A 20,916-nucleotide genomic window follows, 5' to 3' on the forward strand; every position below is an offset into this window, starting at 1 on the left:
GTGGACTACGTTTTGTAGAATTTTTACTCTTTGCCAAAGTTTCCATAAATTGCTTGTTTAGAAGCAGTACAAGGGCAAATGTAGTTATTGCACACGTGCACTTCAGAGTAGGTGTTCCCTACGGAAATATGCAAATAAATGCTAGAACGTGCCAATAGGATCTCGCTAGCTCGTGCTTGGCTCTGCCCCCCTCCTTGCTGCTTCTGCCCACTATGACCAATTTGTTCCTATTGGAAACGACAGGCTGTGGTCTTTCTTGGGTTAGTTATAAACATCTTTGCTAGAGGTGTGAGATGAGCAAAAGAGAAGGCCGACTCCTGCTGTGAGCTTGCTGTGAGTGGCCCTCCATCTTCCTTTGGCCAGTGTAGAGAGGGAATCCTTGTGTATTGTTATTGTGGTTGACATCTGGCCTGGATGTGTTCATTTGACGCTTCTCTACAGAACTGTATATGCAGTTAACGTTATCTTAGCCAGCAAACTAGCCAGCCAGAAACCATTATAAAAATGAAGACCAGCGAGCACAGGCATTAACCCACAGAACATGAATAAAACAAAACCCGCCAACAGATTAAACCAAACAAAAAATGCTAAGACAGAGTGGAGACTTACATATTGACGGCTGTGGCCCATCATGGCAAGGACTGTAGGCTGAGTTAGCTACAAAACAAAGAGAGAGCCAGCGAGAGAGAGGCACTTCTGGTGTGATAAGTCTAGCTAGCTTTTTAGCCAGCTAACTAGTCTTGCCAGCTAGCATATCCCTGCAGAGGAAACTTTCACCAGATATGAAATGTCAAGATTTCTTACAAAAGCAGCGACACCGAGCATAGCAGAAACTATGTTTCCCCTGGGCCTGACCATTTTGGAAAATCTGATGAAGATGAGGTGGTGGCAGAGCAGGCAGCTGAGGCAGGGATCACTTTCCTATTTCGATTTGACTGAGAAGCATGGCACAGAGAGCTTGCTGGTGCTGAACTTGTCGTGCGCGATGCGGCTCCACGTGTAGGGAATGTTGTCTGGTAATATGGCTTGCTAGTTTGCTACTGAGAATACACCCTATAATATCACTTATTTCGTTACTACTAGTGGGTGGTATAATGCAACATTCTGACTTCCCCACAATCTACTTGGATGTCAATGTGCTGCTCACAGCCTACAATTCCTATCGGCAGGACCACACCCAGGATGCATGCTGACACCGAGTCCATACTCAACACGAGTTAACTAATCTTTAAATAAAATCCTCAATTGAATGCAATCAAATAATGTTACACCACTCCCCCTACCAATGGTAATACACTTTTTTCCCTTTATTTTTTAGAAAGTTCAGACACAGGCAGTTGATCAGCTGGATTTGGAGCTATCTGGGGCGTTACAACCGTGTGCAGTCAATGGGATAAGAAATAGGTTCACAAAATGAGGAGAACATGCCCTACACAAGCTTCAAGTGCCCCCCACTAGGGGCTCCCGAGTGGCGCAGCAGAAATCAGCTTAGGGCTAGATACAGGTGTGTTGATGGAAGCGTGACATTAGAAGGCTGATGTTGGACTGAGGTGGTAATCAGGTTCCTAGAGAAAGAGACAGGGAGAAAGACAGAAAAAAAATATTTAAAAATAATTCCGAAGTTACTCAAACATTAACATCAAGTAACTGATGCAAGCAGTAAAATTTGATTTGAAAAAAACACCTTATGGAACAGAGGGGACTGTGAAGCAACACAAACATAGACACACACACGATAGCATATGTACTATACACATGGATGTAATACTGTAGATATGTGGTAGTGTTGGAGTAGGGGCCCGAGGGCACATAGTGTGTTGTGAAATCTGTGACTGTATTGTAAAGTTTTTAAAATTGTATAAACTGCCTTAATATACAAATATTACGACACCGTATTTTAGCAATGAGATAACAACAATACTTGCTGCATAAGTACTGTCTCAAGTCATTCCAGAGCAGGCTGGAGAAGCTGAGGCACGAAGAGAGCCACCCGCATGTAGAAAAAGCCCATTATATAATCCCTCATTGCGTGGTCCTTCGTGGGATACTGAAACTGGCTACAGAGTACATTTCAACATGTATATAATTTGACTTTTGGTTTTGGTCTTCATTGGCCTAATTGTATATCCAAAATTCTTGGCCCTTGGGAAGGAGAGGGAGTACCTCAGCAGGTTGTCTGTTCTCACTGCCTGCATCTGTCCGCTGTTCTCATTGTAATGCAAGGCTGGGGCGGCAGGTAAACTAGTGGTTAGAGCGTTGGACTAGTTTCCGAAAAGTTGCAAGATCGAATCCCCAAGCTGACAAGGTAAAAATCTGTCATTCTGCCCCTGAACCAGGCACTGTTCCTAGGCCATCATACTAATAAGAATTTGTTCTTAACAGACTTGCCTTGTTAAATAAAGGTTAAAAAAAAGACTGCAAGATCTAAAACAAAAAGGATAAAAAATTCCATGAGAGCACCAACCCAAAAGTTGGGTTACAACTGAGAGACACAAACAATGGAACGGGTTTTGATACACTTGACTGTAATAATGACAGATTCAGTAGTATTGCTTTACCAACACTGCATGCATTCCCTCGTGGGAGAAGGTAGTGCTTCGACAGGAAATGCAGCATCAGAGAGTGGTACTCCTAGCCCTGATGTCTGGTAGTCAGTGGATCGTTGCAAGATGTCCTTCAGGATCAAGGCCCCATGTAGAATCTTCTCCAAACCCATTCAGGTCCCAGAGTCTGGAATTTGATTTAAAAACAGAATGAACTATTATATTGTAAGATTGGCTGTATGTGGTACAGTGTAACATTTCCATTTTGGCACAATCATTTCCCTGCTTTCTTCAGGAGTCATATGACCAGTAGGGGTGGTTGATAGTGGAGTTCCGCCACTGCCCAACATCAGCACACCCTCTCGAGTGGTGTCAATTTTCTTGTGTAGAGCTAATCACAGTAGAAAATGGGTAATACACATGTACACATGGATGAGTAGAATAGTCATACCCACTTATACAGTATAATGACACAAAGTTAAATATTTCTTCCATTTAGCCAAATATCAAAGCGATGCTTTGTATCTGGCATGTTCTCCCAGATCCATCTAACGATCTGTCTGTTTGGGTCAGTGATGAGGGTTCCAACCACCAGCTCAGCACTGCTTAGTCCTCTTCAACCGCTCCAGATCACACCACGTGGCACTCTTCACCTCATTGCTCTTAGATACAAACAAAAAATAAATGCACTTAAATGCACAATGCAAGTAAGCAAATCAGATTTGACACATCAATGTAACAAATTGTTGCATGATTTTACAGTATAACAATAGACAGCATACGGTGCATTTGGAAAGTATTCAGACCCCTTGACTTTTTCCACATTTTGTTACGTTACAGCCTTATTGTAAAATGGATTACATTGTTCCCCCCCCCTCATTAATCTACACACAATACCCTATAATGACAAAGCAAAAACAGGTTTAGAAATGTTTGCAAATGTATTACAAATTTAAAAAACAGAAATATGACATTTACAGTACTCAGTACTTTGATGAAGCACCATTGGCATTGATTACAGCCTTGGGTCTTCTTGGGTATTCAGAGACTTGTCCCGAAGCCTCTCTTGCGTTGTCTTGGCTCGATGCTTAGGGTCGTTGTCCTGTTGGAAGGTGAACCTTTGCCCCAGTCTGAGGCCCTGAGCGCTCTGGAGCAGTTTTTCATCAAGGATTTCTCTATACTTTATACTCTTTCCCTTGATCCTGACTAGTCTCCCAGTTCCTGACTCTGAAAAACAACCCCGAAACATGATGCTGCCATGACCATGCTTCACCGTAGGGATGGTGCCAGGTTTCCTCCTGACGTGACGCTTGGCGTTCAGGCCATAGAGTTCAATCTTGCTTTCATCAGACCAGAGAATCTTGTTTCTCATGGTCTGAGAGTCTACAGGTGCCTTTTTGCAAACTCCAGCGGGCTGTCATGTGCCTTTTACTGAGGAGTGGTTTCCGTCTGGCCACTCTACCATAAAGAACTGATTGGTGGAGTGCTGCAGAGATGGTTGTCCTTCTGGAGGTTTCTCCCATCTCCACAGAGGAAATCTGGAGCTCTTTCAAAGTGACCATCGGGTTCTTGGTCACCTCAATGAACAAGGCCCTTCTCCACCAATTGCTCAATTTGGCCGTGCGGCCAACTCTAGGAAGAGTCTTGGTGGTTCCAAACTTCTTCCATTTAAGAATGATGGAGGCCACTATGTTCTTGGAGCCCTTAAATGCTGCAGATATACCCTTCCACAGACCTGTGCCTTGACACAATCCTGTCTCTGCGCTCTAAGGACAATTCCTTCCACTTGTTTTTGCTCTGACTGTGGGACCTTATAGACAGGTGTGTTCCTTTCAAAATTATGTCTAATCAATTGATTTACCACAGGTGGACTCCAATCAAGTTGTAGAAACATCTCAAGAATTATCCATTTCACCTGAGCTCAATTTCGAGTCTCATAGCAAAGGGTTTAACCTCTCTGGGATATGTGGGACGCTCTAGCCGGATGAAATGCATGCCCAAATTCAACTGCCTGCTACTCATCCCCAGAGGATAAGATATGCATACAATTACTAGATTTGGATAGAAAACACTGAAGTTTTAAAACTGTTTGAATCATGTCTGATGGGAAGCTAGCATCCCACCTGGCCAAGAGCCAGGGAAATGCAGAGCGCCAAATTGAAATAAATTACTATAAAAATCAAACTTTCATTAAATCACATGTGCAAGAAAGCAAATTAAAGCTACGCTTGTTGTGAATCCAGCCAACGTGTCAGATTTCAAAAAGGCTTTTCGGCGAAAGCAAACGATGCTATTATCTGAGGATAGCACCTCCGTAAACAAAGAGATAAAGCATATTTCAACCCTGCAGTAGTGACACAAAACGCAGAAATAAAAATGTAATTCATGCCTTACCTTTGACGAGCTTCTTTTGCTGGCACTCCAATATGTCCCATAAACATTACAAATGGTCCTTTTGTTCGATTAATTCCGTCGATTATATATCCAAAATGTTCATTTATTTGGCGCGTTTGATCCAGAAAAACACTGGTTCCAACTTGAGCAACTTGATTACAAAATATCTCAAAAGTTACCTGTAAACTTTGCCAAAACATTTCAAACTACTTTTGTAATACAACTTTAGGTATTTTTTACGTAAATAATCAATAAAATTGAAGACGGGATGATCTGTGTTCAATACAGGAGTAAAACAAACTGTAGTATGCTTTCTGGTCACGCGCCTCTATCTAACAGTACACTTCACGTGACCCTCGTTCAAGATGGCCATACTTCTTCATTACACAAAGATAAAACCTCAACCAATTTCTAAATACTTTTGACATTCAGTGGAAGCGATAGGAACTGCAAGAAGGTCCCTTAGAAATCTGGATTCCCAATGAAAATCAATTGAAAAGTGACCTAAAAAATATTCTAAATGGTTTGCCCTCAGGGTTTTGCCTGCTAAATAAGTTCTGTTATACTCACATACATAATACAAACAGTTTTAGAAACTTCAGAGTGTTGTCTATCCAAATCTACTAATAATATGGATATCTTATCTTCTGGGGATGAGTAGCAGGCAGTTGAATTTGGGCATGCATTTCATCCGGACGTGAAAATACTGCCCTCTGTCACCAAGAAGTTAAATACTTATGTAAATAAGGTATTTCTGTTTTTTAATAGATTTGTAAATGTGTCTAAAAACTTGTTTTCGCTTTGCCATTATGGGTTATTGTGCGTAGATTGATGAAGGGGAAAAAATATTTAATACATTTTTAGAATAAGGCTGTAACGTAGAAAAATGTGGAAAAAGTCAAGGGGTCTGAATACTTTCCGAATGCACTGTAAATGTATTAGATTAAAACCTTTTAGGGCTAGGGGGCAGGGTTCGGAAGTTCGGATGAATGTCGTGCCCAAAGTAAACTGTCTGTTACTCAGGCCCAGAATCTAGGATATGATTATAATTGGTTGCATTGGATAGAAAACCCTCTGAAGTTTCTAAAACTGTTAAAATAATGTCTGAGTATAACATAACTGATATGGCAGGCGAAAACCAGAGGAATCGTTTTTGAGGTCACAGGCCATTTTAATGCTAGTATGGGATATACAAACAAATAGCTCCCAGATTGCAGTTCCTATGGCTTCCACTAGATGTCAACAGTCTTTAGAAAGGGTTTCAGGCTTGTTTTTTGAAAAACAAACGAGTAGTTGTAGTTTTTCCCAAGGTGTCTCTCATTAGAAAAGTAGTCTTGTTGTGCGTGTAAATGAGGTGCACGCTCTTCGTTATTCACCTTTCCTATTGAACATACTATTCCCCCCCGTCTTAAATGTGATCTTTTATTTAGATATTAGAGTACCTGAGGATTAATTAGAAACATCGTTTGACTTGTTTGGACGAACTTTACTGATATTTTTTTCGATTCGTTTGTATGCATGTTGAACGAGTGGATTACTGAATCAAGCTCGCCAACTAAACATATATTCTTGGGATAGAAAGAAGGACTTTATCGAACAGAACGACCATTCATTGTGTAGCTGGGACACTTGGGATTGCAAACAGAGGAAGATCTTCAAAGGTAAGTGATTTATTTTATTGCTATTTGGGATTTTGTGACCCTGTGCTGATTTGAAAAAGTATTTTGATGTGGGGCGCTGTCCTCAGATAATCGCATGGTATGCTTTCGCCGTAAAGCCTTATTCAAATCTGATAACGCGGTTGAATTAACAAGAGGTTAAGCTTTTAAATGATGTAAGACAATTGTATGTTTATGAATGTTTAATATGACAATTTTGTCAATTGAATTTGGCGCACTCCAGCTTCACCGGATGTTGTCGATATTGATCCTGATAGTGGGATCTGTGCGCTAAGAGGTTTTAACAATTTATATATTCAGGATCTTGTTGATTCTCTTTTCAACAGCAGTGAATGTCCCATACTTTGCAGAGTGGCCGGGCTATCACTCCGGGACTATCACTCCATATGCTGCCAAGAACAGATCTCCACCCATTTCTTTGAGGATTTCGATGGTGCCACTCTGCTCGACATCCCATGTCTTGAAGACTGCTGGCTCAAGGTGGCTATGCTGGTGACAGAAGAATGTGCTGCGATGAATGGTGGCCACTCCCATCATGCAAAGCATTCGGAGGACATTGGTTGGCATACAACTTGACACGAAAATGTCAGCAAAAAGGAGAAGATTGCCTGCTGGCACCCTCCCAATCATAGGCTGGCTGGATCATTCTCTCACATGGTTGCGCGAACTGCAGATTTGCGTGATGTTGAGCGCTGTTCGTCTGGATGTGGACGTAGTCCCTGGAATCTCCACACCCAACACAGACTTGGAAAAGCTTCATCAGTTGGGACTGGAAGACATAACAAGTTTTTCCTCATCCAGACTGGCTGAAGCTTCAAGCTCCCTGAGAGTGAATAAAATACATGTCCAACCTTATTAGAATGGCAGACATTTTTAAGGAGGCTGTAGGGCAAACCAAGTTGTCTTCACAATTTACAATATGCACGTCACTACTCACCCAATGATCACATCATCTTCCTCTTCCTCAGCTTTTATTCTAATCAATTGTATTGACAGCTGTTTCACAATAACTGCCTGGTCATGACGTGAGGTGAGAACTATAAATGTGACATATGAGAAGACAAAACAACATATCAAATCCACAGTAACTAGGGCAGACATATAAGAGGATGACTCATCAATGCATCTTGTATGTGGCATTACAAATGACACCTGTGTGCCTTTATGACACATTCCAGTTACATGCTAGCATGGCCAGTAGCTAACGTTCGCCTGCTGGAACTAGCTAAGTAGCACCGGTTGTCCATATGACGTTGACAAATAGTACATTGTGGATAGTTTTTAAAGATCACTTGGAAATAAGTTAAGAAATACAGTTGAAGTCTGAAGTTTCCATACACTTAGGTTGGAGTTATTTAAAACTCGTTTTCTTCAACCACTCCACAAATTTCTTGTTAACAAACTATAGTTTTGGCAAGTCGGTTAGGACATCTACTTTGTGTATGACATAAGTCATTTTTCCAACAATTGTTTACAGACAGATTATAATTCACTGTATCACAATTCCAGTGGGTCAGAAGTTTACATGCACTAAGTTGACTGTGCCTTTAAACAGCTTGGAAAATTCCAGAAAATAATGTCATGGCTTTAGAAGCTTCTGATAGACTAATTAGCATAATTTGAGTCAATTAGAGGTGAACCTGTGGATGTATTTCAAGGCCCACCTTCAATCTCAGTGCCTCCTTGCTTGACATCATGGGAAAATCAAAAGAAATCAGCCAAGAACTCAGAAATAAAATTGTAGACCTCCACAAGTCTGGTTCATCCTTGGGAGCAATTTCCAAACGCCTGACAGTACCACGTTCATCTGTACAAATAATAGTACGCAAGTATAAACATCATGGGACCACGCAGCCGCCATACCGCTCAGGAAGGAGACGCATTCGGTCTTCTAGAGATGAACGCACTTTGGTGCGAAAAGTGCAAATCAATCCCAGAACAACAGCAAAGGATCTTGTGAAGATGCTGGAGGAAACGGGTACAAAAGTATCTATATCCACAGTAAAACGAGTCCTATATCGACATAACCTGAAAGTCCGCTCAGAAAGGAAGAAGCCACTGCTCATGGGGACAAAGATCGTACTTTTTGGAGAAATGTCCTCTGGTCTGATGAAACTGTTTGGCCATAATGACCATCATTATGGTTGGAGGAAAAATGAGGAGGCTTGCAAGCCAAAGAACACCATCCCAGTCGTGAAGCACAGGGGAGGCAGCATCATGTTGTGGGGGTGCTTTTCTGCAGGAGGGACTGGTGCACTTCACAAAATAGATGGCATCATGAGGAGAGAAAATTATGTGGATATATTGAAGCAACATCTCAAGACAACAGTCAGGAAGTTAAAGCTTGGTCACAAATGGGTCTTCCAAATGGACAATGACCCCAAGCATGCTTCTGAATTTGTGGAAAAATGGCATAACGACAACAAAGTCAAGGTATTGGCGTGGCCATCACAAAGCACTGACCTCAATCCCATAGAAAATTTGTGGGCAGAAATGTAAAAGCGTGTGTGAGCAAGGAGGCCTACAAACCTGACTCAGTTACACCAGCTCTGTCAGGAGGAATGGTCCAAAATTCACCCAACTTATTGTGGGAAGCTTGTGGAAGGCTACCCGAAGCATTTGACCCAAGTTAAACAATTTAAAGGCAATGCTACCAAATACTAATTGAGTGTATGTAAACTTCTGACCCACTGGGAATGTGATGAATATTATTCTGACATTTCACATTTTAAAAATAATGTGGTGATCCTAACTGACCTAAAACAGGGTATTTGTACTAGGATTAAATGTCAGGAATTGTGAAAAACTGAGTTTAAATGTACTTGACTAAGGTGTATGTAAACTTCCGACTTCAACTGTATGTAAAAATGCTAAACGGAACTATGCTTGTAGTTATAGGTAACCAGTGTGTTTGACCACACTTTGATGTTACTCTGGTGAGTAATGCCTCCTAGCCTTAGGCTATCTAAACTCAGCCTTGATCAGGGAAGGGTAGACTAGTGGTTGAACCACAGAAGCAGGCACAGTCATTTTCTTAACGGATCCCACACCACTAGTAGGAAGAACATTCAGAGCCTATGAAAAGGAGGAGAGCTTTTATGAGTTAGATCATTAATTGATTAATTACTGTCATAATTGATGCCTTATGACATCTGGCATATAGACCTGTGGTTAGGATCAAATGACTAATCGTTTTGATTTTATTCGTCACTTTTCTTCCAGTTTTATGTATGGAGAGCTGACGGACAAGAAGACAATAGACAAAGTCAGAGAGACATTTGATAATTATGAGTCCAACTGCTTTGAGGTCTTGCTATACAGGAAGAACAGTGAGTGTTCACATTTAATTGTTCGCATTGTATATGCACTGTATATTCTATTCTATTGTATAAAAAGGAAAATGTAAACAACATGCACCGTATGAGAAAAGCAACTGTTACTACTACATTGTAACGAACCCATTCTGTCTGCAGGGGCGCCAGTGTGGTTCTATATGCAGGTGGCCCCCATCAGGAATGAGAATGACAAAGTGGTTCTCTTCCTGTGCACCTTCAAAGACATCACTGTCTTCAAGCAGCCCATCGAGGACGAGTCCACTAAGGGTAAGGACGAGTCCACTTCGGGTAAGTCTCTCTGTGGGTCTCGATCATGCTGAACTGTGGCTGTTTGCTTGTTATGAAGAGCCAGTCTATGAATTACTGGAAATAAAAAGGTCTTGTGATTGTTGTGGGCAGAACCTACAGAAGATGTGGGTGTTTTTACCCTCTCCTCCTAGATGAGTGATGCACGTTGTCAGGACTTTGCCCTGGGTTCTGTTCTTAGCAGTGTTAAGTGGGTGTGTTTGCCCTTTGACAAGAAGAATGCTGTACCCCTGAGGGACCACTCCCTCCCCCACCCCCCCACTTACTGCTGGGAAACCAAGCTCATAGGATTGGAAGATGACTAACACATGATGATCAACACATGATGATTAATATGGGCTTTACATGCTGTTAATGTTGGGAGCAGGTTGACCAGAAACAATACCATGACAGTCAGGGATATTGTCAAAAGGTTTTGTTGAACACTTTACAGGACATGCAACTTCTATTGTTGTTGTCGTTTTCAGTCAAGTTAAGGGACTTTTATCTTTTGTCAAAATATAATAATAATATGAGTCCATTTACATGTATACATTCCATTCATACATTTGACAAATAAAATCATACAGTCTCAATTTACAATTTAACATTAAAAGTTCAGTATGTAAACTACTCACAATGAAGCCATTGAAATCCTCCGGGGTGAAATGAGCACCGCACACAATGCCCGCGGTTCCACTTAACGTTACTTTAATCCGTTTATATTTTCCACTATTTTGTATTTTATTAGGAGCTTATTAGTATCTGTCCTCTAATTGCTTGTGATGACCTTACCATAGAATGACTGCTGTGTGTCCAGACCTTGTCAAGGGGTCACTGATTAGGAGTGGACCCAGAGCAGAGCTGTAGTGTGGACTGTCGCAGTGTTCAGTGTTATGGGATTGCAGACATGGAAGCTGAATGCTGACACTATAGAAACACAACCTCCTCATGCTATAGCTCAAGCTGCTCCCACAGCTCAACACCCATTCACATCAGTTGAGGAGGAGAGACTCCATCTAGACTGATTAGCCTTTCCACACGTATTCGTCCACGCTTTGAATTCAAAAGTGTTAAGTATTCACTGTCAGTGTTTCCCCTAGGATTTTTTTTTTTTGGGGGGGGTTGCTTCTAGTGTTAGTGCAATGACATGCTAGCTGTTCCCATAGACTTCCAGTCATTGAGCCAACGACTATCTCATAGTTTTTGCATTGGTGGCAACAATTCAGCAGCCACTGGAGCTAAAGGATTCGAGGGGGTACTCTGACTGTATTTGAGCAGAAATTATTTGATCATCATATGCAGTTTGTTCGGGGGTAATGCTTGGATTTGGTTCTTGCTATTTTTAACTTCGCCCCATTGTATTAGGTTCTTCTGGTCGGGTTGTTTTCTTTTTGTTTTCTCGAGGGCTAGCAGAATGCACATTAGCCTGTTTTCCAAGGCTCTTTTGGGCTATTACAGTAAAGATTGGGGGCTCTTTACATGGTCGGTGTAGAGTGCTGCTTTGCCCTGGCGGTATACAATGAGTTACACAACTCCTAACACTCTCTTCATCCGAGGGGAGGTCAGTTGTATCTGTTGCAGTGCCATTGTGAGTAGGCTGCCGCTGTGGCCTGTGTCGGTCTCTGCCACTGGTCTCCTTTCACCTTGCTACCCTTTGGGAAAAATAGCTGAATTAACCTACTTTTGAAAGGAAGTGAAAGAGGATATGAGGCCCTGGAGCTGAGGACTATTTCAAATCCCTGTTTCTCTCTGTGGTAATGGCACCTGAAAGGGTTTGACTGATCTTATATTTCATCCTGTATAGTCTTCACATTATTATGGTTTATACAGCCAGCGTGAGAGTGGGGCTGTAGTTATAATATATGCCATTTAGCAGACACTTTTATCCAAAGCAACTTACAGTCATGCGTGCATACTGGGTCCCCAGATTCAAACCCACTATCCTGGTGTTGCCAGTGCCATGCTCTACCAATTGAGCTACAGAAGACCCAGAACTTTGCTGTGCATGCCTAGTGCCTACATCATCACTGTGACTTTGAATCCATAGCTGCTGGTTTTACAACAAGATAAAGTCATCTTTAGATGAAGTCATGTATCAATGTATGGTTAATAGCGTTAGCTTTCAGTGTTTCTCAAAGTGTATATAATTTATGTACCCTTTCCACATGACCAAGCTGTGCTAAATGTGTCAATGTTTTTTATGTCTGCAGGATGGACCAAGTTTGCACGGCTGACACGGGCACTGACACATAATAACCGCAACACCAGCCACCATACCACACCACAGCAGCTCACTCCTATGAGCAGCCATGAGGTCAGCCAACCCAAGCAGTCCCGTCTGGCAGAGGTAAGTGCTGTGTCACATGTAGAGCTGGGAGTAAACCAGGTTAGGGTTGTGGTGTAGGGAGTTAGACAGACAATCCTCATCCTGATCACCTCTTCCATCACATTCAGGTCCTGGGCCTAATGCAGAGAGAGAGGACAGACTATTAAGACTATTAACATACAGGGGCTAAACAGAGAGAAAAACAGAGATGGCCAAAACTTTTTATTTTATTTTATAACAAACAGAAAAGCAGATACAAGAGAGGACTTTTAGGTAGAAAATTGATTGACCTAATGTTTGACTGTACACACATACAAACACACACCTCCCCATACATACTGTACGTTCAGGTTTTATTAGCCGTATGTACGGGATACTTTTGCTATACACCATAAGTATAACATAAGAAGGCACAATTTATAGTCCAATATTTACATGTGTTTTGAAGAAGGGAGGATTGTGGGTCAAGTGTTTAAATTGTGAAGTATTTAGCTATTATAATAAGTCTGTTGGCAGCAGTTGTGATGTGTGTGAAGCATAAATGTATATGAGTGGATGTGTGGATGTCTGTGTGGGTGTGTGAGTGAGTGAGTGAGTGTGTGTGCTAAGGTGCGGAAAAGAGCAGCTGGTCAGTCCAGTGAAGGGTGTTCCGCAGTCTGATGGTTTGTAGATAGAAACGGTCTCTGAGCCGGTTGGCATCAGACCTCATGCTCCAATACTATCTGCCAGATGGTAAGGAAGTGAACAGCTCATGGCTGGGGTGTGGGGGATCTTGATAATGCTGCGGGCCTTCCTCAGGCACTGTTTCGAGTAGATGTCCTGGATGGGTGAGAGCACGATCCAAGTGATGTGCTGGGCCTTGCGGTCATGGACGGAGTAATTTCCGTACCAGGCCGTGATGGAACTGGTCAGGACTCTCTCAATGATGCAGCGGTAGTATTTGGAGAGGAACCGGGGTGGCATGCCGAATTTCTTCAGCCGCCTCAGGAAGTAGAGACGCTGTTGCACCTTTTTGACAAGAATGGTGGTGTTGTTGGTCCATGTCAAGCAGTCGGTGATGTAGATGCTAAGGAACTTAAGTATCTCTACTGCAGTCCTGTTGACAATCAACTCCTTTGTTTTGCTGACATTGAGAGAGAGTTTGTTGTCCTGACTCCACAATGCCAGTTCACTTACCTCCTCCCTATAGGCTGACTTGTAATTATTGGTTGTCAGGCCTACAACTAAGCTGTCATCAGGAAACTCGATGATGGAGTTGGTGTCGTGCAAAGCCACAGTCGTGGTCGAAAAAGGAGTACAGCAGAAAGTTGAGGAAACACCCCTGGGGGACCCCTGTGTTAAGAGTCTTTGTAGAGAAGGTGTTGTTGCCAATCCTCACAGCCTGTGGTCAGGAAGTCCAGAATTCAGTTGCATAGGCTGGTGTCCAGACCCAGGGCTCTGAGCTTAGTGTCGAGCTTAGTGTCGAGCTTGGAGCGAGCAATAGTCTTGAATGCTAGAATGTAGTCAATGAATAACATTCTCAGATGTGTTACGGCCGTTTGAGTAGCGATGGAAATGGCATCTTCCGTGAATCTGTTGGAGTGGTAGGACAATTGTCATGGGTCCAGTGTGCCTGGCATGCTGGCCATGATGTGGGCCATGACCAGCTTCTTGAAGCACTTCATGATGACCGGGGTGAGTGCGAAGGCATGATAGTCATTTGGGCATGTCACCTTATTTTTCTTGGGCACTGGGGTGATGGTGGTCTCCTTGAAGTTGGTGGAGACTACAGCCTGGGACAGGTACAGGTTAAAGATGTCAGAGAAGACAGCTGGTCAGCACACACTCTGAGTACGTGGACAGGGATGCCATCTGTGCCGGCAACTTTGAGTATTTACTCTTTTGAGAGTTTTCCTCGTCAGCCTTGGAAAGCGAAAGCACCTGGTTGTCCAGATCAGGAAGATTGTTCTTGGATGGCTCGGTATTGTCTGCCTCGAAGCGAGCATAGTTAACCTCTTGATTCTAGCCATCCCGGATCCGGGATCATGAATACAGCCTCAAGCTCATTACCATAACGCAATGTTAACTATTCATGAAAATCGCAAATGAAATAAATATATTAGCTCTCAAGCTTAGCCTTTTGTTAACAACACTGTCATCTCTGATTTTCAAAATATGCTTTTCAACCATAGCAAAACAAGCATTTGTGTAAGATTATTGATAGCAAGCATAGCATTTAGCGTAGCATTCAGCATGCAACATTTTCACAAAAACAAGAAAAGCATTCAAATAAAATAATTTACCTTTGAAAAACTTCAGATGTTTTCAATGAGGAGACTCTCAGTTAGATAGCAAATGTTCAGTTTTTATTTGTTTAGGACAAATAGCTCTGTTTTGTTCATCACGTTTAGCTACGAAAAAAACCTGTATCCACGAGTGTAATTATCCCGCAAGCTCATTAGCATAACACAACGTTAACTATTCATGAAAATCGCAAATGAAATTAAATAAATATATTAGCTCTCAAGCTTAGCCTTTTGTTAACAACACTGCCATCTCAGATTTTCAAAATATGCTTTTCAACCATAGTAAAACAAGCATTTGTGTAACAGTATTGATAGCTAGCGTAGCATTTAGCGTTAGCATTCAGCGGGCAACATTTTCACAAAAACAATAAAAGCATTCAAATAAAATAATTTACCTTTGAAGAACTTCGGATGTTTTCAATGAGGAGACTCTCAGTTAGATAGCAAATGTTCCGTTTTTCCTGAAAGATTCTTTGTGTAGGAGAAATTGCTCCGTTTTGTTTGTCACGTTTGGCTACCAAAAAACAAAATTAAAATTCAGTCATCAAAACGCTGAATTTTTTTCCAAATTAACTCCATAATATTGACTGAAACATGGTAAACGTTGTTTAGAATCAATCCTCAAGGTGTTTTTCACATATCTCTTCGATGATATATCGTTCGTGGAAGTCTCCTCTCTCCTCTGAATCACATGGATGAATGCGTGCAGCTTGGAGATTACGCACCAATTTGGACAAAGGACACTGGGCAGACATCTGGTAAATGTCGTCTCTTATGGCCAATCTTCCAATGATATGCCTACAAACAAACACGTCACAATGCTGCAGACACCTTGGGGAAACGGCAGAACGTGTAGGCTCGTTCAGGGCGCATTCACAGCCACAGGAGACAATGGAAAACTGCGCCTCAAATTTAGCTCATTTCCTGTTTGAAGTTTCATCTTGGTTTCGCCTGTAGCATCAGCTCTGTGGCACTCACAGATAATATCTTTGCAGTTTTGGAAACATCAGAGTGTTTTCTTTCCAAAGCTGTCAATTATATGCATAGTCGAGCATCTTTTCGTGACAAAATATCTTGTTTAAAACGGGAACGTTTTTTCATCCAAAAATGAAATACTGCCCCTAGTGTTCCAAGAGGTTAAGCTCATCTGGGAGGGAGGCTTCGGTGGGCTGGATTTGCCTTTGTAGTCTGTGATAGTCTGTAGTCCTTGCCACATGCGTTGCGAGTCTGAGATGTTAAACATCAATTCAAGTTTAATCCGGCAGTATGGGCTCCCAGCAAGGTACGGATATCTATGTTCATCCAGGGTTTTTGGTTGGGGTATGTCCGGATTGTTATTGTGGGTACAACATCATCAACACATTTACTAATGAAGCCTGTGACTGACAATGTATATTCCACAATGTTGATGGATGAGTCCTGGGTGGGTGAATCTTTGAACATATTCCAAACACTATTCTCAAAACGGTCCTGCAGCACTGAGTCTGCCTTCTCTGTCCTCTGTCGCCCGCGACAATAAAGACTGCTTCCGGATGAGAGGATTCTTGCTGGCTAATGATCTTGTACAGTTCGCTGTGGGCTGCGTCTGTACTGGGCATCATTAATATTGCATGCATAGCAGTGAGACGGAGGCAGTGTGCCGCGAGCACTTTCACTGTCTCCGTCTGCTGGAAACTCAGACGACTTGTTTTGGGACGAGCCATGTTCACTTTACCTTATCTTTTCCCAAGCTAAGTGACCTTACCTGGCTGTCTAACTGTCCTGAGTCATCTATTGATGTTTCAGGGCAGTGGATTATTTGACATAAACCTTAGTGTTGGATTTTCAATCCTGCCCCCTTTGGTAAGTACCGATGAACAACATCTACAGTGCATTCAGAAAGTATTCAGACCCCTTGACTTTTTCCACATTTTCTTATGTTACAGGCCTATTCTAAAATTGATTTAAAAAATAAATCTACACACTATACACCATAATGACAATGTGAAAACAGGTTTTTAGAACTTTTAGCAAATGTATAAAAAAAACGAACTGAAATACCTTATTTATGCAAGTATTCAGACCCTTTTCTATGAGACTTGAAATTGAGCTCATGTGCATCCTGTTTCAATTGATCATCCTTGAGATGTTTCTACAACTTGAATTGAGTCCATATGTGGTCAAATCAGTTGATTGGACATGATTTGGAAAGGCACACACCTGTCTGTATAAGGTCCCATAGTTGACAGTGCATGTCAGAGCAAAAAGGAATTGAAGGAGTTTGTCTGTAGAGCTCAGAGACAGGATTGTGTTGAGGCACAGATCTGGGGAAGGGTACCAACACATTTCTGCAGCATTGAAGGTCCCCAAGGACACAGCGACCTCCATCATTCTTACATGGAAGAAATTTGGAACCACCAAGACTCTTCCTAGAGCTGGCCAAACTGAGCAATCCGGGTAGAAGGGCCTTGGTCAGGGAGGTAGCAGGGACTGAGAAACTAGTCAGGGAAAGATAAACGGAGCAAAGTACAGAAAGTTCCTTGAATGAAACCTGCTCCAGAGCGCTCAGTACCTCAGACTGGGTCGAAGGTTCACCTTCCAACAGGACAAAACCCTAAGCACACAGCCAAGACAATGGACGAGTGGGCAAGTCTCTGAATGTCCTTGAGTAGCCTAGCCAGAGCCCGGACTTGAACCCGATCTAACATCTCTGGAGAGACCTGAAAATAGCTGTGCAGCAACGCTCCCCATCCAACCTTGACAAAGCTTGAGAGGATCTGCAGAGATTAATGGGAGAAACTCCCCAAATACAGGTGTGCCAAGCTTGTAGCGTCATACCCAAGAATACTCAACCCTGTAATTGCTGTCAAAGGTGCTTCAACAAAGTACTGAGTAAAGGGTCTGAATACTCATGTAAATGTGATATTTCAGTGGCAAACATTTCTAAAAACGTGTTTTTGTTTGTCATTATGGGGTATTGTGTGTAGATTGATGAGGGAAAAAACAATTGAATGAATTTCAGAATAAGGCTGTTACGTAAACAAATGTGGAAAAAGTGAAGGGGCCTGAATACTTTCCGAATTAAATGTATCAACATGAAATTATACTTACTGTCAATTCATGCAAAGGGGATTGTGATTTGGATTTTGTGATTTGCTTACCCTTTACCGGTCTCTCTCAGACAGAGAGGTAAGACTAAATCAAACCTCAGTAAAGAAGGATGAGTTTTACTATCTCTTCTCATTTACATAACCAATAACAAGATGTCTGAGTGGGTTTGTAATATCTGGGGAACATTCAATAGATTAGGCAGGTGATTCATCTGAAGAGCATCTGACGTCTCATATTGAGTATGTGGAATGTCAGATGTGCTGCTATTTCTCTGAGAAGGTTTTTGTGTGCTTAATTGAAGTTCTCATTTTGCACAGCGCTTCTGGTCTTGACTGAGGCCTGTTTGATTGGCACATCTGATGATGAGGATTAGATGAGAATTGTAGCCTCTGTTTATCTTCTCAGCGAGCACCCAACCCGCTTTTATAACATGGAGTCAGGAAGCCCCATTCCTGATATAGTCTGTATGAGATATGAACAATCAACTTTAACATGGAAAGTGTCTCCTCCTCCTATAACTGTCAGTCCCTTTCTCTCTCTCTCTCTCTCTCTCTCTCTCTCTCTCTCTCTCTCTCTCTCTCTCTCTCTCTCTCTCTCTCTCTCTCTCTCTCTCTCTCTCTCTCTCTCTCTCTCTCCATCTCTCTGTGTGCGCTCAGGTTCTCCAGCTAGGCTCAGACATCCTCCCCCAGTACAAACAGGAGGCTCCTAAGACTCCCCCTCACATCATCCTCCATTACTGCACCTTCAAGACCACCTGGGACTGGGTCATCCTCGTTCTCACCTTCTACACGGCCATCATGGTGCCCTACAACGTGTCCTTCAAGACCAAGCAGAACAACATCGTGTGGCTGGTGCTGGACAGCGTGGTAGATGTCATCTTCCTGGTGGACATCGTACTCAACTTCCACACCACCTTCGTGGGGCCCGGTGGGGAGGTCATCTCAGACCCCAAGCTGATCAGGATGAACTACCTGAAGACCTGGTTCGTCATCGACCTGCTGTCCTGCCTGCCCTATGACATCATCAATGCCTTTGAGAATGTGGATGAGGTATGGTAGGCTGGCTCGGGGAAGGGGTGGTGATGGTTTAGGATCTTTGAAATTGTATTTATTTTTTGTAATTATCTTTTTATTAGAATGTTATTTTCTTTTAATAGGGGTTACATAGACAACCAAACAAAGTGCAATGACTAAGTACAATGAAAGGAATAAATAAGGATACAGCAAAACATTATACAAAAAGGCAGTCATAAAATGGAGAGAAAACAATATATACAAACATTACAATTATAACACGGGCATTTATGGGAGGTTTTCTACATAGGACAACAATGGAGACCACATTTTCCAAAATGTATCAGACCTCTGGTGTAAATCAAATGTACATTTCTCTAGAGCTTGGATAGCAGAAGCTTGAAAGCCACATTCTCGCAGATGGTACTTCAGGTGTGGACCATAAAAACAATATACATTTTTTGGGCTAAGTTAACAAGGGTATTGAACAGATGTTCAGAGTCAGGGTCAAACATGACGTTACAATCAAAATAGAGCAAAATTTTACTTTGGTGAAAAAGCTAATTACCTACCCAAGATATACTGTATGTGTAAGTGAATATCATTCCAATAAGACTGGATTATGCTACAGTACCAAAAAACGCACATGAAGGTGCCAGTATCCTGTTTACATTTGAAACAGAAATGTGTTGCATTGGAATACATTCTGTGAAAGCGGACAGGTGTAAAGTAGGTTCTATGAAAAAATGGGAAATTTAGCTCGTATGCATTTGGGGTAGACCCTTTTGCAGATAGAAGCCCATTCTTCCTCACCAAATGCATGTCCAATGTCTCTCTCCCAAACATGTCTCAACGCAGCATAGGATGAGGCACTTCTGTTCAATAAAATAGAATATATATGGAGATTAAACCTCTCCGAACGGTAGGATTCTTTAAATAGTTTCAGTCATTTGAAAACGTAGTTTATCGACTTTCTTCTGACCCTCTATGAAGTGTCTAAGTTGTAGGTATTTGTCAGTTGTACTTCTAACAGTTGGTTCTTATGTCGGCTCTGAAATCCAGAAATGTGGGCTTCTGTCAAAACCACTTTGCCTGATGAGCTCTAGACGATTTTCAGTCCTCCAGGAGAAGCAATTATCAATACTCCTTCAACCCAATCATACAGAACACAATTAATTGGATTTTAAACAGAAAAACTTATGGACTGTGTTACTGCTTTTCTAGAGTTCAATAATAGGTGCTCCATCACGGTCATTTAATTAGTATAGCTCATAAAACACATGTTTTAGGAGAGAGTGAGTGAGTGTGTGTTTGTGTATCCAGGTCAATGATACTGTACTTTGCTGTGTAGGTTATAAAAAATACATGTTTAAATAGGTTATGTATACTGTAGGCAATGTTCCCTCAAATTTGTTCAGCACTGAGTAAATTTCAGGTCTGTTGAGCACCAACTTGAATATTCTGTGCAACTTCCGTCGCGTGTTTACTGTGAATACTGAGGCTGTACCCGTTTTAAGTTACTGTTTTAACAGTGGCCATATAGGCTAATGTGGCTACTTTATCATAATGTAGCCATACCAGAGTGGCCTACCATAAAACATTTGAGAAAATGCATCCCATAACATTTTAACATGAAAACAGCTGTTCCGTCGTTCAGCCTACAGTAGGAGCCAATGTGTGATGTTCAATGTAGGCCTACATTCCATGAGACTTTAGAAAAAAACATGCAGGGCTTCAAATCAAATCACATCACATATTATTGGTCACTGACACATGGTTAGCAGATGTTAATGCTTGTGCTTCTAGTTCCGACCATGCAGTAAAAATCTACAAGTAATCTAACAATTTCACAACGACTACCTTTTACACAAGTGTAAAGGAATGAATAAGAATATGTACATGTAAATATATGGATGAGCGATGGCCGAACGGCATAGGCAAGATGCAGTAGATGGTATAGAGT

At 41.9% G+C, this 20,916-nt stretch overlaps 1 protein-coding gene across 1 annotated transcript in view; it reads left to right on the forward strand.

The window, feature by feature from the left end:
- kcnh5b (potassium voltage-gated channel, subfamily H (eag-related), member 5b) overlaps nucleotides 1–20,916 on the forward strand; it is an 89,806-nt gene that overhangs the window by 7,736 nt on the left and 61,154 nt on the right. Inside the window, exons 3-6 of the mRNA XM_046309055.1 lie at nucleotides 9,839–9,945; nucleotides 10,090–10,239; nucleotides 12,450–12,586; nucleotides 18,597–18,989. Of these exons, the coding sequence (XP_046165011.1) occupies nucleotides 9,839–9,945; nucleotides 10,090–10,239; nucleotides 12,450–12,586; nucleotides 18,597–18,989 (787 nt within the window). The remainder of the gene's footprint in view (nucleotides 1–9,838; nucleotides 9,946–10,089; nucleotides 10,240–12,449; nucleotides 12,587–18,596; nucleotides 18,990–20,916) is intronic.

The sequence above is a fragment of the Oncorhynchus gorbuscha genome, linkage group LG17 (genome assembly GCF_021184085.1).
Source record: "Oncorhynchus gorbuscha isolate QuinsamMale2020 ecotype Even-year linkage group LG17, OgorEven_v1.0, whole genome shotgun sequence".
Taxonomy (NCBI): domain Eukaryota; kingdom Metazoa; phylum Chordata; class Actinopteri; order Salmoniformes; family Salmonidae; genus Oncorhynchus; species Oncorhynchus gorbuscha.